At 42.7% G+C, this 19,177-nt stretch overlaps 1 protein-coding gene across 4 annotated transcripts in view; it reads left to right on the forward strand.

The window, feature by feature from the left end:
* GRIA1 (glutamate ionotropic receptor AMPA type subunit 1) overlaps nucleotides 1-19,177 on the forward strand; it is a 121,876-nt gene that overhangs the window by 87,661 nt on the left and 15,038 nt on the right. For all 4 annotated transcript variants that reach the window (XM_030504316.1, XM_030504317.1, XM_030504315.1 and 1 more), the window contains 2 exons: nucleotides 15,388-15,586; nucleotides 16,131-16,378. In XM_030504316.1, coding sequence (XP_030360176.1) covers nucleotides 15,388-15,586; nucleotides 16,131-16,378 — 447 coding nt within the window. The remainder of the gene's footprint in view (nucleotides 1-15,387; nucleotides 15,587-16,130; nucleotides 16,379-19,177) is intronic.

Below are 19,177 nucleotides of genomic sequence, written 5' to 3' on the forward strand. Positions count from 1 at the left end.
TACATCTGTTCTGTCATTCTCTCCCTGGCAGAAAGGAGCAAGTGCAGGGGTGTATTTTGTTTTTGTAGAGGTTTTGGGTTGTTTATTTCAGTTTTGTTTTGGGAAGGAGTAGGGGAAATTTGTCTGGAGGTTTGGTTTTTTTTTCCCAGAGCATGCTTGTTTTAAGTGCATATGCCACTATGTATTTATCATAAAAAAAGAAAGGAAGATCAAAACTGCAGACACATCACTCAGCACAGAGGGTGCTGAGGTCTGCAGCAGTTCCTTGCCCTTGTAAATGTGCATTCCTCAGTCTCAGACCAGCCCCCAGGACACTTTGGTCCCTAACAGAGACAAAAATTTGCTTTTGAAGGAAAGTGGCATCTTTTTTAAGGACATTCTTACTAGCCAGAGCTTCAATCAGGTTTTTAAGTATGCTGGTCACAACCTACCAAGGACTTTAAAGATGCATTGTGGATTTGACAACCTGTGGATGGCAAAGACAGAGTGTAGCTGTGGGTTATGTGCTCATAGCCTCTTCACCCCAGGAGAGAGGCTGCTGGGCATGAGGTTGACTGGTGTCCTTGAAGCTCTGAAGCCTTCATGTCTAGGTATAGGATGAATGTGACAAAGGCCAGGCAGTAACCAGTCATGGAGAGTTCCAACCAGAGCTGGTGGCAGTCCGTGTGGGCCTTTGGATGCTTCAATATTAGCATGAGCAAAGAATCCATCCCTCCTAAGCCGTAAATGGAATGACTCAATTGTAGGTACATAATTTCAACCAAAGGAGGCTATTAGCTCTCGGACATTTCCCACTGGAGTGTGCAGTCCCCTTCTGCATTATCACTGGATGTAGTTCAGTCATACAGCACAGACTGATTTGTCCTAGTTGGTTTGAAATGGTCCCTGTTGCTGCCATTAAAGTCTGTGCTTTCCGAGTACTGGCTTATACATAGCAGAATGGAGGAGAAACAACATATTGGAGTTGTGAGTAGTTTCATGTGCGTAATAATGGGCAGAACCCAGCGAAGTCTGAAACTGGCCATAAACCATTAGGCTTTGTAAAGTGCCACCTTAACTTCAGAAAACAGTAATGAAATTGCAAAAGCACTCATTAAATGTGAAATACAGGCCCAGAAAAGAGATTCTCAGAGGTAATAAATATCCTGCAGCCAATAGCGGGAGCCTGCAGCAAGAGAAATGTGAAGTAAATAGAACTCACATTGTACCATTTTTCAGAAATGTAATTTGATAAACTGTCTTCAGAGCTTAAAATAACCCCAGTGTGTAGCAGCTGTGGAGAGTGGGACCTCGCCAACATCCAGGACATTCCTCACTCAGGGTAGACCTGAGGCCTTGGAGAAGGAGACCCTGGGGGACGTCTGCACTTCCTGACCTCCTCTGCAGCAAAATGAGGCATCTGAATTTTTCATCTGACCCATCGTTTTCTACAAAATATAGTATTTGATAGGTGTGAAAAGGATTAAAAAAAACAGGGAGCAAAATGTGTATTTCCCTCCTTAGCTTCTTAGCTTGATCTTCTATTTTTTATTATTGCTAAATGTGTTGCTTCATATGTTTGAGCCCAAAAGAGACTTCCTGTATATTGGAGACTATTAAATTTAATCCGGTTACTCTTCCTGTGACTCAGAAAACTTATGTTTAACTAAAATGAAATACATTTGGCTAAAATAGATCTTCCAGAAAGGCATTTATTCTTCCTTTGAAGATAACATGAGATATAATATACAGTTTCTCTCAGCTGAGTGACTATAGGAGTCTTGTCCCCACTGGGGTTTGACAGGAGGATAGATATCACGCAGTATCACCCAGTAAATGCAGCCATCCTTTGTGCCCTGCCAGAGGAAAATTAAACAGAGATCTCCAAAAATAAACCCAGCTCCATGGGGGTTCTCTTTATACTGTACTGTGGAAACAAAACACATTTATTTTGATTTCAGATCAAAACATAGCATGAGTAGTAGGGAAATGTGTAGTCATATCATGACATGATAGGGTATCATGTCATGATACCTGAACAACACAGCTTGGTATAATCCGTGTGATTGATGACAGAGCTGGAGATGCCCTGGTCAGCCTGCGCTGGGAGTGAAATGATGGATGAAGCTTTCATCACAGTCTGTGTCTGGGAGAGACCCAGACTTGAAAGGGGATGTTTCAAGAGCATCAGCAGGGATGCAGGAACAGGAAGAGATGTTGTGTTAGTCTGTACGAGGTGTCATAGGGGACCACTGCTGCGGAATATCTTGCACCAATGTGCCCTATAGATTTTGGGTGTTTGCTATATGTAAGGAGACACAGTGCAAGACGCGATCCACCCTTCAGCTGGCTTGGGATAAAGAGTTATATGGGTCTTAACTTGCCTGCAGAGTCCAGACCTGATATGCAGAGTGCAGTGGCACGTGCCAAGCAGTGACCCCCCATCTCTGGGGAATGTGCTGCTTGGGGAGGTTTACTCACAGAGATGATGTATGAATGCACTCTGAGGTAGGAAGGAGAGATACAAATTGCTGGCTGCTATCCAGTCAATAGATACTATTATTTATAAGCATCTTGTGGACATCATTATTTGTTTCTAATGACATGGAAACAGGGTGCTCTGGCTGATCTATACAGTGTGCAGCCGGGCTTGTATTTCACTGCACACCCTCACAGGCTTTCTATGGCATTCAATCATAGAGGATTGTCTGTGGAAGAGCAAGTATGGTATTTATTATGTACCTGTAATTAATGCTGAAGATTTTCTTCTGCTATTTTCCTGTTTATTTACATTTCTTTTTAGATCAGTTGAAAAATACACAGGAGACTTAAGCCGTAGAGCTGGTGGAAACCACAGCAAAATTGCTCCACAAGTTGTTGAGGGTTTTTTCCTAAACTAGCCTCTAGAGACTTTGAAAAATAGCAGCACTTTTAAATTTCATCAAGATATTCCTCGTACTGAAAGATTTTATCCGGTTTCACCAAGATCTGAATCAGAAATTGGTTAGGACAAAAATTTTCTCTTTTTTAGTGAGAGGTTTGATTTGGGTTGTTTCAAGAACATTATTTCTATTCTGTCCTTTGGTTAACTCACATTTGCAGAGTACTTACATATTTTGCTAAAAATTTAGAATTGGGGAAATTAGAATCAGCTGCATTTAGCAATTGAAAGGATTTAAATTCCTTCCTGAAATGAAGCTTTGGTGTTTACTTGGCTACTCCTCTTGATTTCAGTACGCATCTTCTTTGACACTCCAAGCAGCCGCCTGTCGTCTTGGCCTGATGAACAGTTCTGGTGTTGTCCTTGTGGTACCCGCTATAACCTTAAACAGGACTTAACTTGTCCTGGAGAGTCCCTGGGGAGCTGTTCAAGCTCTTCCAAGGCAGGATTCCCAGAAGCAACAAGGAAAGATTTGTACTTTTTCCCTTGCGCTGTTTGCACAGGAGGGTCTGGGGGTGGTGGAGTGGAGCTCACTGGCAGGGCTTGCTGAAGCCTCTCTGGGAACATGGGGTTTGGTGTACTTGCTCCTGCAGACCTGGTTGCTGACCACCAGTTGGATTCACTGCTCAGTCTCGGGGCAAAGAGCACATTTTTGCGATGAAAGAAGCAGCAGTTTGACATTTCTTTAGGGAGTACATGCAACCTGCAGCTCATGCTAGGGCTGCTCTGGGGGGAGCAAACCAGGCTGGGAGCAAGGCTGGTTCAGCACCTCTACTCCTTTTTCAACATGGGGTAAATCTGGGAGGCTTAAAAGCTTGTCCATAGAGACAAAGGTCAGGATCATTTACTTTTGACAGTTTGCTTGAACTGGTGAGCTAAGGTTGGTCTTTCAGAATAAAAGTAAAAAATTAGGATTCTAACTTCTATAAAAGTCTCTTTAAAGCAATTTTGTGATTATGTCTACCTGGCAGAGTTAATTATATCCAAGGAGAGGAAATTCAGGTCACAGGGTAAGAGCAGTACTTGCAAATCACCAGGAGCTGATGACCACAGTTATCTCTGAAACACACTTAACTTGGGAAAGTGACTCACCAGAGGAGCAGCTTGACAAATTGCACAATATCCAACTAAACAGTCCCCCTTGGAGTTTGCGCACTTCCATGGCAACCGGAATGTGGCAGCCAGGAGAAAATGGAAATTCTTTTAAAATAGTCATCCTTGTTGTCATCTTTTTCATTTGGAAAAATGCTGAAGATACACAGGACTCAAAAGAAGAAAATAACTGACTGAGATAATATTGTCGGGGAAATTCAACTTGATCTGTAAAGGACAAAATGAGTCTATTGAACTTCCATGCTCTGCCATCTAAATATTTTTAAATGTTCCAGATGTAATGAATGCTCATTCCACTGACGTGTAAGCCACGTCCTTGGGGTGGTTTCCCTATCAGGCATATCTAGTCACTCTTCCACAGCTCTGACTTCAGGCCTTTACCATTGAGGTTGCTGGGGGGGCAGCAAGAAATTTGCTAGAGGTCCTCCCACTGAGTGACAGATTTACTAATCATTCCACCAGCTGTGTTTAAAATAAGAAGACAAACACTCCATCCAAAAGCAGATTTATGTAGCTAAAAATATATTTGCAATCTCTTTCTTCTGGACTAAATGAATGTTTCTCATATTTCTGATTGGAAATATAGCTAAAAATAGAAAGGGATGGAAAATGTATTGTCCAGTTTTTGAATCTATTGGGAAGTTTTTTTAGGGCATCTCTAACGTGGAAATGGCATGTGCTGCTTGTGTTTCTAATGCTCTGTGCTGGCTTAGGATCGTGAGTGGCACTAAGATTTGTAGGGGTCCTCTGAGATTTATAGCCTTCTCCATGACTCTGGCAGGAGACCCTCTGAGGCTCCAGGGATTCCCTATTATACTGTACTCCAACTTGCCAATTTTCAATCAGTAAGAAAAACACACATTCTCTTTTCATTTTCTTCCCTCTTGATAACCTGTTATCCCTGAGCCATCCACTCAGCTGGGGTCTGACATCCTCTGAGCTCCAGCCAGGACTGCACGTGGTTGCGTCTTCCTAATAGCTAGGTTGCACTGCCAAGTGTTTTTGTTGAAGAATAAGGGTTGTGAAGAGCTGAATGACCTCCATCTCCCCCAAGTGGTGTCCTCTGCAAGGCCGTCTGTCACACGCTGCTTTAGCATTGGCACTCCAGAAAAATATTGTAGCTAAGCTGAGAAGCCCTGAGCATGTTTTCACAGGGAAGCCCTGCTTAAATAACTCTTCCATATGCTGTACATCACTTTTATCAGCACTAAGATATCATGTGCATACTCTCTGGGTACACAGCTGAATGAGCATTGAACTCCTCAATTCAAATTGTTCTGGCTCATAACACACAGAGCATCCACAGCTGCTCTTTGCTGGTTTAATCCCCAGCTGACCAAAACCTCATGTCCTCCCACAGGAAGGCTCAGAGTACTTATTCCACTGGAGTTTGGGATTTATTCTACCTATTCTGCTTTTGCCCCACATTTCACCCCAACTACTTGTCCTGTAACTGGGGAACCACCATACCCCCTTTTCACAAGAAGTTTGGGAATGCATACATAGAGTCTATTGTAGCACCCCAAAAAGGTGAGCACGCAAAGACAAATTGATTGAAATATGACAGAGGTGCTAGGTGATACATTGTGAAAGGCTTGATGAAGCCCAGTATTTGGGAAAAGCAAAATGTGGGTCCTGATAAGAAATAGGGATAAATGCTTTGCTGTGCTTGGACAAGATCTAGAGTTGGAGGAGGCAGAGCATGGAGTTACCTCTGATGTCCTCCATGCTGGTGTCTTGGTCTAACTTCCATTTTCACTTGGATCAAAGGAGTCAAGTGACAGCTAGGTGCCACCTGATCCACATCATCAAATAGTAGGAAAGGGTGTACAGCTTGTGTACAAACCCCTTTCTTTAAGCAGCAGCATGGTTTATGGCATTCAATCTATTTAATAAAATCAGCCAGTAATTCTGATTAATGCCTACCCAGAAGAGTTGCTGCTTACCCTTAGATCCAAAGGCTAAGCAGCAATAATCCAATCATGGTAATCATAACTTACTACTTTGATCTTCAGATAAAAGAGCCTATAGAAGTGCAAAAGTGTTACATCATCGTTATTTGGACAACTTCAAAGCATGCTATATACACTAATGAATTCTCCCAACACAGTCTGATGAGAAGTAATGGGAGGCAAATGTGTGAGCAGGGGAGTAGAAGAGGAGAAGGGAGAAGATGAATCCTCATATGGTGAAAGGGAAAAGCAGTGAAAATAAGCACCTGTATGCTGTGGATAGGTGTGAGATGCGAAGAAGGGTCCATGAGGGCCCAAATGCAGGAGTCAGGATGCTCTCCCATAGGAGGGATTCTCTCATTTCTCTCATTTCTTGAAGCTCTCAGTAAGGAGCAGGATCTCAGGCTGCAGAGAGGCAAACAGAGGGAGGAGGCAGCTTTTCATCTTAGCAGTGCTTCTGAAGCCTTCAAAAATAAAGTCACCAAATGGATCTTAGCAGGTGGAAAAGGGGTAGCAGAAACACTGAACATGTTTTCCCTTCACAGTTTGGGATTTTTAATGTTAAAAGACAGGCACTCCTGTGCATGTAAAGCGCTTCTAAAAAAAAACACTGGCTGGGGAGACCAGACTTATTCCTCGACACTTCTACAAGGGCTACAGTATGCTCTTGTAGAAAAAAGAAAGGCTCAAAGTGAAAATACGGAAAATGTAACTTGTACAGCCTTGGTGGGGGATCGCATTTTAAATTAGAAATGAGAAATAAAAGGAAGGGAATCTTTGAGAATATTGCTTAGAGTCACAATCTTCCACTGCAGAAATTACTTTCCTTCCAGAAAAGGCCTTTCTCTCACCAGATTGGGAAATCTGAACAAAAGACATACAAAAAACCAGAGTAAAAAGAACCAAGGCAAAGCATCCTGGAAGAAGTCTGAACTAAGTTATTGTGACATTGCCCAAAAGTTTCAGAAACAGAGCTCAAAATCGTGAGCACATGCGGGTGCTAAAGAGGATCTTGGAAGAAGGAAGAACTGGTAGTGTATAATCCAAAGTACAGTAAATCTTTTTTGGAAAAAAGCTTTTTCATCAAGCAGACTTTGAAGAAGGGACTGAGGGACAGCATATGAAATCCAGCAACACAGCAAAGGACATTAGCACAATAGGCTGTTGTTTAAAAAGAAGGATGAGTGCTGTTAAATCTGGGGCCACCTGAGGCTGAGGAAGTCCCTGAGTAATGAGTCTCCTGGGGGGCTCCAGCCAGTGCTGCTGACAAAATTTTATGCTTGTCACCTTGCGAGTTTTTCTCAGCAAAGCAAACAAATGTCACAGAAGTGAGAAAAATACGAAGAGCCTTTTTTTACAGTGAAATTTTTGCTCAAAGGCATGATGAGAGACTTTTTTCCCCTTGTACAAAAGCTGGCAGAACTGCAGAAGAGGGATGACTTTGCCTTTCAACAGAGCTGCCAAGCAGCCCGAAGTGACCACGTGTTTCTCAGCAAACCTCTATCTAAATACTCATCCCTTAAACTACCCTGGTTTGCAACATGGAGAGGCTCCTGTACTTGAGAGGATGACAGTGTACTTCTTTGGATCTATCTGTTCTGCCTTTCAACCACACTCCTATTTTTAATCAAGGTTCCACCTCATGCATCTATCTTTAGCTCTTTCTTTACAATGTTTTTTACCAGTACTCTGGAAGACTTGGGTGTACTATCCTGCAGTTTTAGAGATAAGAATCTCATTTCAGCAGCCAGTTCTGACTGTTCAGGGAAGGTGGCTCTCTCGAGTGAAGGACATATCTTAGTTGTGCAGTTCTGCTCTGTAGGAGTGTTTTTATATCACCGGTGGCACGTGGGTCCTGCTGAAGTTGAGGGGGACTGGCTGCCTATGTCAGTCCATGTTTGCTTGGCATCTAGCGCTTCCAACGCCATCCTTCGTTAGTTAAGCAGGTGACTTGTGTTGGTTGTGTATCAGCAGGCTGCAATTTGTGTCCGTTGAGGACCACAGGAGCTCACAACCTGCAGACTGCTATGGGGTGGATAAATTACTCCCTGCATAGCTGGGCGCGTTTGATGCTGCCTCTGCCTGCAGGGATTAAATGTCTTAGGAAGGGGAAGTGGGCAAAGCAGCAGCTCAGAGGTGAATTCCACTTGGTGACCAATGCTTCAGGCCACCCACCCAGGTGAAGTTCATAAATGTGATTTATCCTCTTCTCCTGTAGTGCGGAACTGAATTAGAGAAATAAATTAAGCTACCCATAAAGCGGCAGGGCTTTCTAAGGAACAACAGAAAAAAGCTTCTGACGTTATACTCCTCTAGTTAGGCTATTAGGTACCTCTTGCCTGTCAAAATGCTAAGTGAATATCTTGAAAACAGCATGTAGTGACTCCATGTAGTCATGCTTATACTTAGCACTGCAGCAATCCAAGCTCCAATGACTGAAGAACCACAAGTGGCATGATGCATTTCTGACTAAGCAGGAAAGCTCACTTTAGAGAGAGGTTTTGCCCATTAAAGGTAAATTGAAGAAAAAAGTGCCAACATATTCTGCAAAAGAGATGAAACAGTAGGAGAGGGACTATATACTGCTGTCCAAGGCCATTAGCTTAGGTAGAAAGAAACAGTAAATAAAATATGACTTATAATTAAAGTCTCACAGATATACACCTCCTGTTGAATCTGGGTGTTTCTGCATATTTGCAAACAATATGTTCAGTTGTCGCAATATTTACACAGCAAGTGACCCCAAGACTCCTCCTTAAAAGGACTTCTGCTGGGATTCTGCAATCCATATTGCCTCCTTACAGCATGTTGGCTTTGGGGTTTGGTTGAGCTGACATGGTTTGCCTCAAATCATGCAAAAAAGCAGATCTCCAGGCCATATGCAAAAGTTAAGAAGCTCTCAAATGTTTTCAAATTAGAAAACGAAAAGCAAGAAAAGAGACAGCATTGGACTGCCAGTACCTATGCACCCTCAGCTTTCTTACCCTGTCTCACAGGTTAATGTTACCCACAGGGAATCAAAATAGTCAGCTGTTACCTTTGTAGAAAGGTTGTGAGGGGAGCTGAAGGAGGAATTTGTACTGCTGGGAGAGGTAAATAAGAATGTCAGTAGAGAACATTCTTATTTCTATGTTTGTAAGGGCTCTCTTGCAGTGCTAAGGCCCAGCACTGCAGTCGGGGCTCCAGACTCGTATACCAGCCATTGGGGTTCAATAATATGTAAATGCAAACTGATAAGGGCAATAAAATTGATAATACAGCATGGAGAAACATGCGTTATAATCACTTTAATTTCATGACAAACAGTTCATTTGGATGGGGCTTTGAGCCACCTGCTCTAGTGAAAGGTGTTCCTGCCCATGGCAGGGGGTTGAAACTAGATGAACTTGAAGGTCCCTTTCAACCCAAACCATTCTATGATTCTGTGACAAACTGCTCATTCAAAACTCTCTGTGGCATAGCAGAGTATAAGAAGATAAGAGCTTTGCAGCATGTGTGTGATGGATGCACCCAGAGCTGTTCCCAGCTCCACAACCCCATGCTAAGTTTGTCCCTCTATCTATGACTATTCAGAGGCTTTTCAAACAAATCTGATGTTCATGTCAGGGTGGGAGATAAAACGGTGAGACCAATCGTGCCAGATGGTCTGTGACATACAGAAAAAAAGCAAAGCTCATTTACATTGACAGAGTCTAATGTTGCAAATTTGTTTAAAATAAGAGCAAAACTGGAGCAAAATGTTTGCAACTAATCCACTACCAATTCAGTCTTCAGACAGACCCACGAAATTGTGTAGAGTCAGTATCAAATTAGCAGAGTAGTGCTGGAGATCAGAGGATCTGTGTGGGCAGAAGACCAAAAGTGGATTTGACCCACAATCAGTAGAACAAGCATGTAAGAGCTTTTCTTTCAACAGTTTTGCATAAATTCATTCAGTGACAAATATGTCAGTTGACTAAGTGAGCCTTTATTAGAATTGAATTTAACAGCAAATCTGGGAAATCCTCCCAGAGCAACTATGGCTTTAGAATCCCGGATTTGCACTTCTAATTAAAACACTGTCAGTTTAGGTGTAATTCTCCAGAAGAAATGGATTTGGGAAGGGGGAAGGGAGAAGTGGGGGAGAACTGAGATGGTGCTTGAACAGTTTGCCAATGAGGTTTATTTTGTCTGTTTTCTGATGATCTTGTTAATGTTTTTTTGCAAAAATGTATTGTGCTCTTCTAACAAGACGGCAAAGCAGAGGCAAACTCCTGTCAGCTTTTCCTACCTTCCATAAGGGATAAGATCAAAGAGCAAATTGTTTGATCAAGGATTGCATTTTGTTCTAAGAACTAAGAGATTACAGCCGCATGAGTTTCTTTTTTTCTGTGAAGAATCCATCAATGCTAAGGCTAGAACACAAAAAAAAAAATCACATCATGGGAAGAAAAGGAACTTAAAATTCTTTCCTGGTTTCTACTGACAAAATGTATTTGCTTTTGCAAGGAAAGGTAAAAAAAAAAAAAAAAAAGTCATTTAAGTAAGAAAATCAAAATTATTATTTTCAGGTTTTCCATTAGACAGATCTAAAATAACACATTCCAGAATTATCTTTTAAATTATACATGTAGTAGGTAAGGGTTTAATGTATTACAGAAGCTGAAAGAAAATTATTTGTAATGAGAAAGCAGAAACAAAATTGTTTACCATGTTAAAATTATGCCTTTTAGCAGTCCAGAAATGAAACATTAAATAATAGAAAAATGCAAAGCTTGGACAGACCCAAGCCAGCCATTTTCAGACAGCTACTTTTAGAGGACATTTGCAACCATTATCTTTTCATTCTGATTATTGAGAATATTAAGGTTTCATTTACTATTTCAGAATTTTCCATGGCACTGAAATTCTGGTTCCCAGCCAGCTCTAATTGTAAGTAGATTTTGCATCGTGGATAATGAGGGTAGAGTATTTACTACTCACTCCTGCGAGGGTAATTTTGGAAAGGAGCACCCTGCTCTTGCTACTGTGCTGTGAGGGGCAGGCAGGACCCCAAGTCAGGGAGAAGACAGTGGTGGGAAGTGTGATTTTAGCCAGCACGGGCAGGGCTAGAGGAAGAAACCAACAGATCTTAAATTGGATTCTGGAAGAAAGAAGACCGTAGGTGCAGAAGGAATTATATAGGTTGAAAAATATACAATCTAGTCTATCTATTTCATCCCTTTGTGCATCCCAGAATTAGCCATTCATTAAATCCTTTCACTGTTATCCTTGTTTATTTTATTCAGATTTTTTTTAGATCCTGCTATTGCAAGTATTGCTTATGATAATGAATGTGAATAAATCCAGAGTTCAAATAGACAAATCCAAACACCCAAACCTTAGCGTATCTCTAAAGTACTAACCAGTGTGTTCCATCTCACCTTATCTCTGCAGCGGACTGAGTCACTAACTCGTTTTCACACAGCAGAGAGCTGATTGCCTTCATGTTATGCTTGAATGGATATGGGGACATGTAAATTCTCCATGCAAGAGGATTTAAACCCCAAACTGCCCATTAGTGAAAAGAACTTGAGCTAGGGCTCAAGCTGCAAAACATTTGTTGGTCAAGTGGAAGGTCATTTTCTGTTATCCAGCTGTGGAGTGAGATTTTGAAACCTTCAAAATGACTTGGAAGTACGAGGTATATCTGCTCCTCTGTGACTGCTCTTACTAGAACATAAACATAACTCTGAAGTCCCACTGGCTTTTGACCAGGCTTTTAGCTCCCTAGTATTGAAGTCACTTCTAGAAATGGAACATTCTCTCCTAAATTACAAAAGCACTTTTGCAAACATGTCCCGTGATGATAGCGCTGCTGCTCTCCTGCTTGATCTACAGAAGTAACAGAACAAGATCATAATGGATATTGTCTTTCCAGACACTTGCAGTGGTAAGCAGTAATAGGCATTGGCTCAAAATCTAAATAGGCAATATGGTTATTCAGAGAAATCCAGTTTGTTCTGTTTAACCTGTGTTCACTGCTACCTAGCCATGGGGATCTCACATGAGATCAAATCTGCTCATGTGATGTTTCATCATGACTTACATTTTTTACTGTATTGCACTAGCCTCCAAGAGCCTTCATCACTGACCAGTGCTCCCTTGTGTTAGATGCTGCACAACCATGGAGCAAAGAGATTATATCCTATAGAGCCCCTATGCTCAATGTTTTCTCTACACATGTTTACAGCAGTTTAAATTCACAGCTTCTAGCTTCAATCTACTCATGAGGGCAAACACTGCCCATTAGCAGTGTCTGCAATAAAACATCATACACACAAAGCCCTAGCCATGCTGGCAATCACAGCAAGCTGTTTGTCTCCTCTTCTTTCCTCCACAGCCTATGAGAGTGAGCAATAACCTCCTCACAGCATCTCATGTCATGAGGAGAAATGGCCACCAGCAGGAGCAGGCACAGCCCAAATGAGACTGGTGCACAACACAGACATGCATCCCGTCTCATCTGGCTCCCATGAGAAAGAAGCTGCAGTCCCTTCTCCCTCTTTCCCCAACCTTCCTTGTTACCTCCCAGTTTCAATACCCTGTAGATATATTTCGTGCTGTCAATGCCAGGTGCAGAGCTAGGAAGCATAAGCCATCTGCAGCTGACAGCAGGCAGTCCCTGTGGGATAAGCCAGTAATGAATATCACCAGGATGTTGAGGATCTAGAGGCAGGAATCCGACTGACTGCCGCTGAAGGGATTGAAACAAGTTGCAGAAATATCCCAGCTTTGTCAGGAAGGAAAGGCTGTATAATTTACAGCTGAAGATGGATGTGATTATTTGCCATGCAAATGGATTTGCCAGCTCAAAGTGGCCTTCATCAGCTGAGATTGTTCTATTTGACATTATCTGGTTACTTTCGTTTAACGCCTCTGTGCCTTTTCTGAGCACTTCCTTCCCTGAGCACACATCATCCAGGCTAATTAGAGACAGGTATTTTTTGCCTTTTCCCCACCAATCTGAAGACATGTGAGCTGAATCCATAGCTGCCTCCCTCCCCATTCCCTCTCTAAATCTGAAACAAAAGGTAAAGTTGTTTGGGCTGACAGCCCTGCAAGCTGAGTATTCTCTGCAGATGGGAAGCACGAGGGTCGCATTCATCTCACCTAACTTTAGCTACTTAAAAATTAGCTGTTCAGCCCAACTTAGATATCCCAATTCCTTCAAAATTCAATAGAGGGGGAGGTCTGCAGAGGCACCTTTTCCCAGCCTGGGATAGATGGGGTGAATCATCCCTGGAGATCCCTGCTCATCTCCAGAGGTTGTTTGGTGAGTATGTCTCTCTGAGAGAGTTAAAGATAGTGTAGAACAACAGTGCTGCCCATCTGCCTGCCTTTCTCACAGCATCCAGCACTCCCACAACAAACCTCTGATCCCCGTCTCTGTCTGGCAGTTATGGGCAGGCATAAAAAGAAAGTAATCTGGGATGAGGGATTGTTGGTCGACTCAGCCATGTTGCTGCAGTTGCCAACAAAGGAGGAGATTTGCATGGCACGCTGCAGCATGGAACAACCAGCATATAGCTTATGGTTGGAAACCATGTCAGTGGGCTGTAGACATGAAAAAATCTTCTTAGTCCTACCTTTCTAGGTTTTTTAAGATCTGGATGATAATGAAAAGAATTTGTGAACTTGCTGTAGTATCACCTTGGGGATGGGTCCCATAGACCTTCCTGAAAGACCCTGCAAAGTGGACCCTTCAAAGTCATTGACTCAGGTGGTGTTTATGGTGAGATGGATTTTGCTGTCCAGTTTCAGAAAAGCCCATGGAAGAAGAAACCAGAGGGGAGGGCAGAAGTCCTTTCAGTCACAGCTGTAAAATGCACTGCTGGTCCTTTCTGTCACTGCAATGCCTTGCAGTCATGTCTCCTGCAGTTTCTCTCTGCACTCGTGAAAGCTGCTGTGATCATTCTCCAGGAGCGCAGGGCTGACAGCAGATGTGGTGGGATGGGCCTTATTTCCACATGTTAAAGCGTGTCCTGTGTGGTGTGAGCTCAGTCACTGTGCATGCTTTCTCCTGGGAAGTGATCTCAAGGAGTTTTGACTAAAGAGATTTCAACATGAGTTGGTCTAAACAGGGAGATGACGTGATATCTGCAGGAGCAGCTCCCCTCACATCAGCAGCATTTAAAACCAGACTGGGCAAACTGGAAGGGTGGAAGCTAGATGAAGTCATGCAGTTGGTGGGCTATGTGGGTTTAGGTCTCCTTCCAGCTCTAATTTCAGAGATTTGCAGGGTATGTTTTTCGCCTCGATGGAGGGACAGAGGGTGCAGGTTTGTTTGTCAAGTTGTGGTAAACCACAGTAAACCATAGCAGTTAGACCCAAGGCTTCATGCAGACCAGGACACAGCATAGCATACACTATCATGAGCTGGTCCAGTGTCCTTAGCTGGACTGAGATATCTCTGTGTATCATCTGATAAACAATATTTCTGTGGAGTGACTCAGGTCAGCAGAAAGGCAATACTGAGACATGGAGATATGATCTCCCCCCAGAGAAATAAGCACTGATTCTCATGGACAAGTCCTCCTTAGTCAGACTGTCTGGCTTTATCAAATAGCATTGTAAATTACCTTCTGTCTGGGTCAGTGCTGTGCATCTAGAGAAAGAGCATGTAAATACTTTAGACAGAACGCATGAATACTGACGTCACCCTGAAATTATCTTCCACTCTTAAAAATTATTTGAAAAGATTTTAATATAAATTAATGCCTGCTTGACTTATATGCTTCTATAGCTATCTAATGGTTACAGATAATTGGCTATTTGATTGCAGCTAGTGCAAAATACCTAGATTTTAAGGCACTATTATGAACATCTTGTCTAACCGTCTGCTTAATACAAACCAGAGAATGTCAGTGGGCAAATTATTCATTAAGGCTGTAGCTCCTTTCAGAACTTCAGTATGTCTTGTAGAAAAACACAGTGTTTTGGTTTGAAACTTCAGGTGATAAAGGAGCTGACCCAGTGGTCCCAGCTGGTCTATGTACCTGGTCTTGACTCCATACTGGTGCCCCTTCCCACTGGGGTAATGTGGCACGATGCAGACCTTGCCAGAGATTCTGTTTGGATGTGTATTGTCCTGCCCAGATAAAGCTTTCTCATAGTTGTTCCCATGTCTCATTATTTATGTTATTATATACTCTGAAAGGAATTGAAAATCAAAGCAAGTTCAATCAGTTTATTGTTATTTTTCTTTCACTATGAATATTTTATTCCCCCTCTAATTACACTGACACCTTGAAAAGAATATTAAGTGAGACAGACCTTTGGCTTGCCTGGAAGTGGCTGGAGAATGTGACTTTGAGCAAATGCCATTAAACGATGGGCCTACCAAGAGCGGGTGCAGTGTTTGACTCTCCTCTCTGTGTCCAGGTCTCTCTCTGGCCGCATAGTCGGTGGCGTCTGGTGGTTCTTCACCTTGATCATCATATCCTCCTACACAGCTAACCTGGCTGCCTTCCTCACCGTGGAAAGGATGGTTTCTCCCATCGAGAGTGCAGAGGACTTGGCCAAGCAGACGGAAATCGCCTATGGGACCCTGGAAGCTGGCTCCACGAAAGAATTTTTTAGGGTAAAAGGGAAAATTTATTTCAGATATTTCTATTAGCCCCTTGTTTGACAAGTCCTCCAGGCCCATCCTCTCTCATCCTCAGCTCGAGTCTGTTTTTTTCTCTTGCTTCCCCTTTACTACATTAGGACCTGCTAAGCTTGCCCTTAAACCAGCAAAAATCCAGTTTTCCTTGTGCCACTCAGAAGGCTGGCAATGTGTCCAGTACATGTGATATTCTGTGATTGTAAACACAAATATGAAGTATCTGTGTAATTCCTCACATTACTGAGGAGCTACTCTAGGCAGCTGCAAAAGAAATAATCTCCTGATTTCCAGCTTATTTTGCCCATGGTTTGATCCACAAAATCTGTTGCTATACGCAAATATGTGGCAGAAATCAGGGGTTGGACCCTGGCGCAGAAATGGCAGGAGGTTCCTTAACATCCCGTTACCCCTTTTGGCTTCCTTGGCCCATCTGATATGTGGGTTCAGTCCAAGCTGGCAATCTCAGCTGTCACCCAAACCCCTGTTAACGTTTCTGCTGGGTTTCTGCTGTCCTATGCAGCGGTCCAAAATAGCAGTGTTTGAGAAGATGTGGACCTACATGAAGTCAGCCGAACCCTCCGTTTTCGTGAGGACGACAGAAGAGGGGATGATCCGGGTGAGGAAGTCAAAAGGGAAGTATGCCTACCTCTTGGAGTCCACGATGAACGAGTACATCGAGCAGCGGAAGCCCTGTGACACCATGAAGGTGGGAGGTAACTTGGACTCCAAAGGCTATGGCATTGCAACGCCAAAGGGGTCTGCACTGAGGTAAGTAGCCTGGATTTGCTTCCTTTTGCCAAACCACCCAGCAAATCAATGTATGCACACAGTTCAATCTCCATTGCCATGTAAATCACAAAAGCTTAAGGCAAGGAGGTGGGGGAGGTGGAGGAAAAGGGATATGAAAACTCAGCATAATGTGCAGGGAAGTAAAACACCCAGCTGCCACTGAGCAGCAACGGGAGCATCTAATTATTCAAGCCCTGCATTTGGAAACTTGGATCCTGGCTGATCCACTTGCTATGAATGTGTCTGCTGTATTAGGTGATGGCAGGGGGGTGCTGTGGCGTAACCATTGGTTTCACAGAGTCTTACCCAAAAGGGACGTTCATCCTGTGCCATGTGAACTGCACAGCTTTGCAGAGTATGGTATTACCCTGGCTGGGATCTGTGCTTGCAGAGGGAGTTCTCACAGGGAAAGCATTTTGGTGTTTCCTAAAATGAAATGTGATTTGGAAGGGGTGAGGAGTCAGTTTTGAACAAGCCCTGCAAAAGGTGTGCATTTTCACTCACTGAGTCAATTCAGATCCTGGCAAGTGCCAAATTTATGGCAAGTCCAAATGAGCACAAATCCTACATTTCTGAGCGCAGACCTGCAGTTGTCACATATCAGCTATTGTCACGTAAAATATCTTTGTCACATAAAATATCTTTGGAGACCTCACTTTAAAAAGAAGAACCCTTAAAAGGTACAGACCCAGATCTGAGTTAGTAGCAGAGCTTGGGCACTGCACACAGCATACTCCTGGACGTGAGTTGGCCCCTGTGAAGTGCATCATGCAAACTGACCTGCTCAGAGCAGTGTTACCACAATCTGCACACTGAGATGGTGATCTGAGTCATGTCAGAGATGCAGTTCCTTTTGAATGCAGCTGTGCACATTCCTCACATTACAATCGTGAGCCATGTGAGTTGTAATGATTTAATGGGACTAGCAACTCCTCAGAAGCCATAGCTTTAAGTAATCTGATAGATGCTCCAACTGATATATTTATTGAACATATTTTAATCAAAATATTTTTATCAAAATCATATGTGTGGCTTTAGGCTTGCTTGCTAACATAACCCAGTGCAGAGACATTTAATCCATGTTCTCTGTATTACTGGAAACCAGCAGAGCATTTGCTGATGGATTTGTTTGGTCACACAGCTCCTGAGCCAAAGCCAACCCAACAAATCAAAGATGTATCAACTGGTAGTGGATAAAGCCCAAGGATTTTGATTACTCCATTTATTAAGTCAGCTCAAATTAGATTCAGCACTTCCCATATCAGCAACAAGCACATGAATGCAGTGCAGGTGGTCCAGAAGGTAGTTCTTGCATCCAGTGTGGTTCAGGCTCTGAAATGACTCAGGCCCCTCCAAATGAAGGTGGATCTATTCTCACGGCTTTGAGATGTTTTCTGTTGCACTCTCTCCAGTGTTTGTTTTCTGTCTCACAAATATCAAAGTTAGGATATAGGTCTGATTCTATTTATTTATTTAAACTTCAATCTTGTATCCTAATTTTGATATTATAAAACAAACAAACAGGAACATCCTACCTGTCTTGTAATTGTTGGCATGTGAAGGAGCCATTTATCATACTTCTAAGAAAAATAAACAACAAAAAAGAAAACTGCATCAATCATTTTAATTTTGCAGCTCCAAACATCCCTCTGCTAGGCATGATTCCAAAAATTCCTAACATTTCTTTCGGTTTCCTCTTTTTCATCCTGGCTGCATGTACAACAAAACTCTTATGGGCTTAATGGCAAAGGAGGAATGCTTGATTTTTCCATCCAATGGTGTTTCTTTGGAACAGTTGCTGTCAGTTTTTGTCCCATTATGTTTGTTTTGTTCCTGTTGTTTTAATTGTTTTAATCTTAGTAGTTCCCTACAGTCATCATGTAGTGTCTGTTTTCCCCTTGGGGTCTTGCACGTAAGAGGTGGCCCTGAGCAAGGTGACATTCATGAGGCACCTGTATAGCATGGTCAGCCTGTCTCTTATTCAGGCTTCATCTTCATTCACTTCCATCCACAGAGCCAGGTTTAGACGTACATGGGAGCCAGGCTTATTTTAGATCAGGTGTGTCTTAAAAGCTGGGCTGCATTTGGATTTTTGCTGAGACCTGTCCCTTTTGTTGCTAGACCGGTTTTCCTGCATTTAAGATAGCTGATTAGGAAAGGATCCTAGAGAGATGCTAAATGAGAGTTCACCATTGTTTTTCTTGCTTCTACATGGGAACACAATTCCAGGATATTGCCACAGATGACTAAAAACAAGGTTGAAAATCCAGAAATAATTCTTATATGTGCTGTAGCAGGTGCAAACATCTCCCTTGAACCTGAGGTGCTAAAAGAGCTTGTTTCTTCCTCCTAGGTGAATTTGGCTTTGAATATCTTTTAGCCCCCAGGTGTTAAAATTCAGTTGCATTTAGGCATGGCTGAGATGGGCAATGATGGGAGTGCAGAAATTACACCTTTCGACACCAACTAGTTCAAGGTGTGATACTGTCTGACATGAGACAGTCATGCAGATGCAGAATCCATCCATTTACCTGGCAGGACCTCTTCTCTACTGTTGGACAAGTGATCAAAAAGAGGGAAAAAAGCCAAATTATCCAGAACAGGGGGAAAGAACCCGAAGAAAACCCATGTGAGTCTGGACTTGAGGAATAAAGAGGGTTTTGAGATAGAGATGTGGGAGGCCAAGTTCTTCAGAACATCCATACTGACTTTAAAGTTCCCTAAAACACAAGTCTGATTTCCTAGAGTTTGTGAATAAACACAAAATGTTCCCTATTA

This window comes from Strigops habroptila, chromosome 12 (assembly GCF_004027225.2).
Source record: "Strigops habroptila isolate Jane chromosome 12, bStrHab1.2.pri, whole genome shotgun sequence".
In the NCBI taxonomy this organism is placed as follows: Eukaryota; Metazoa; Chordata; class Aves; order Psittaciformes; family Psittacidae; genus Strigops; species Strigops habroptila.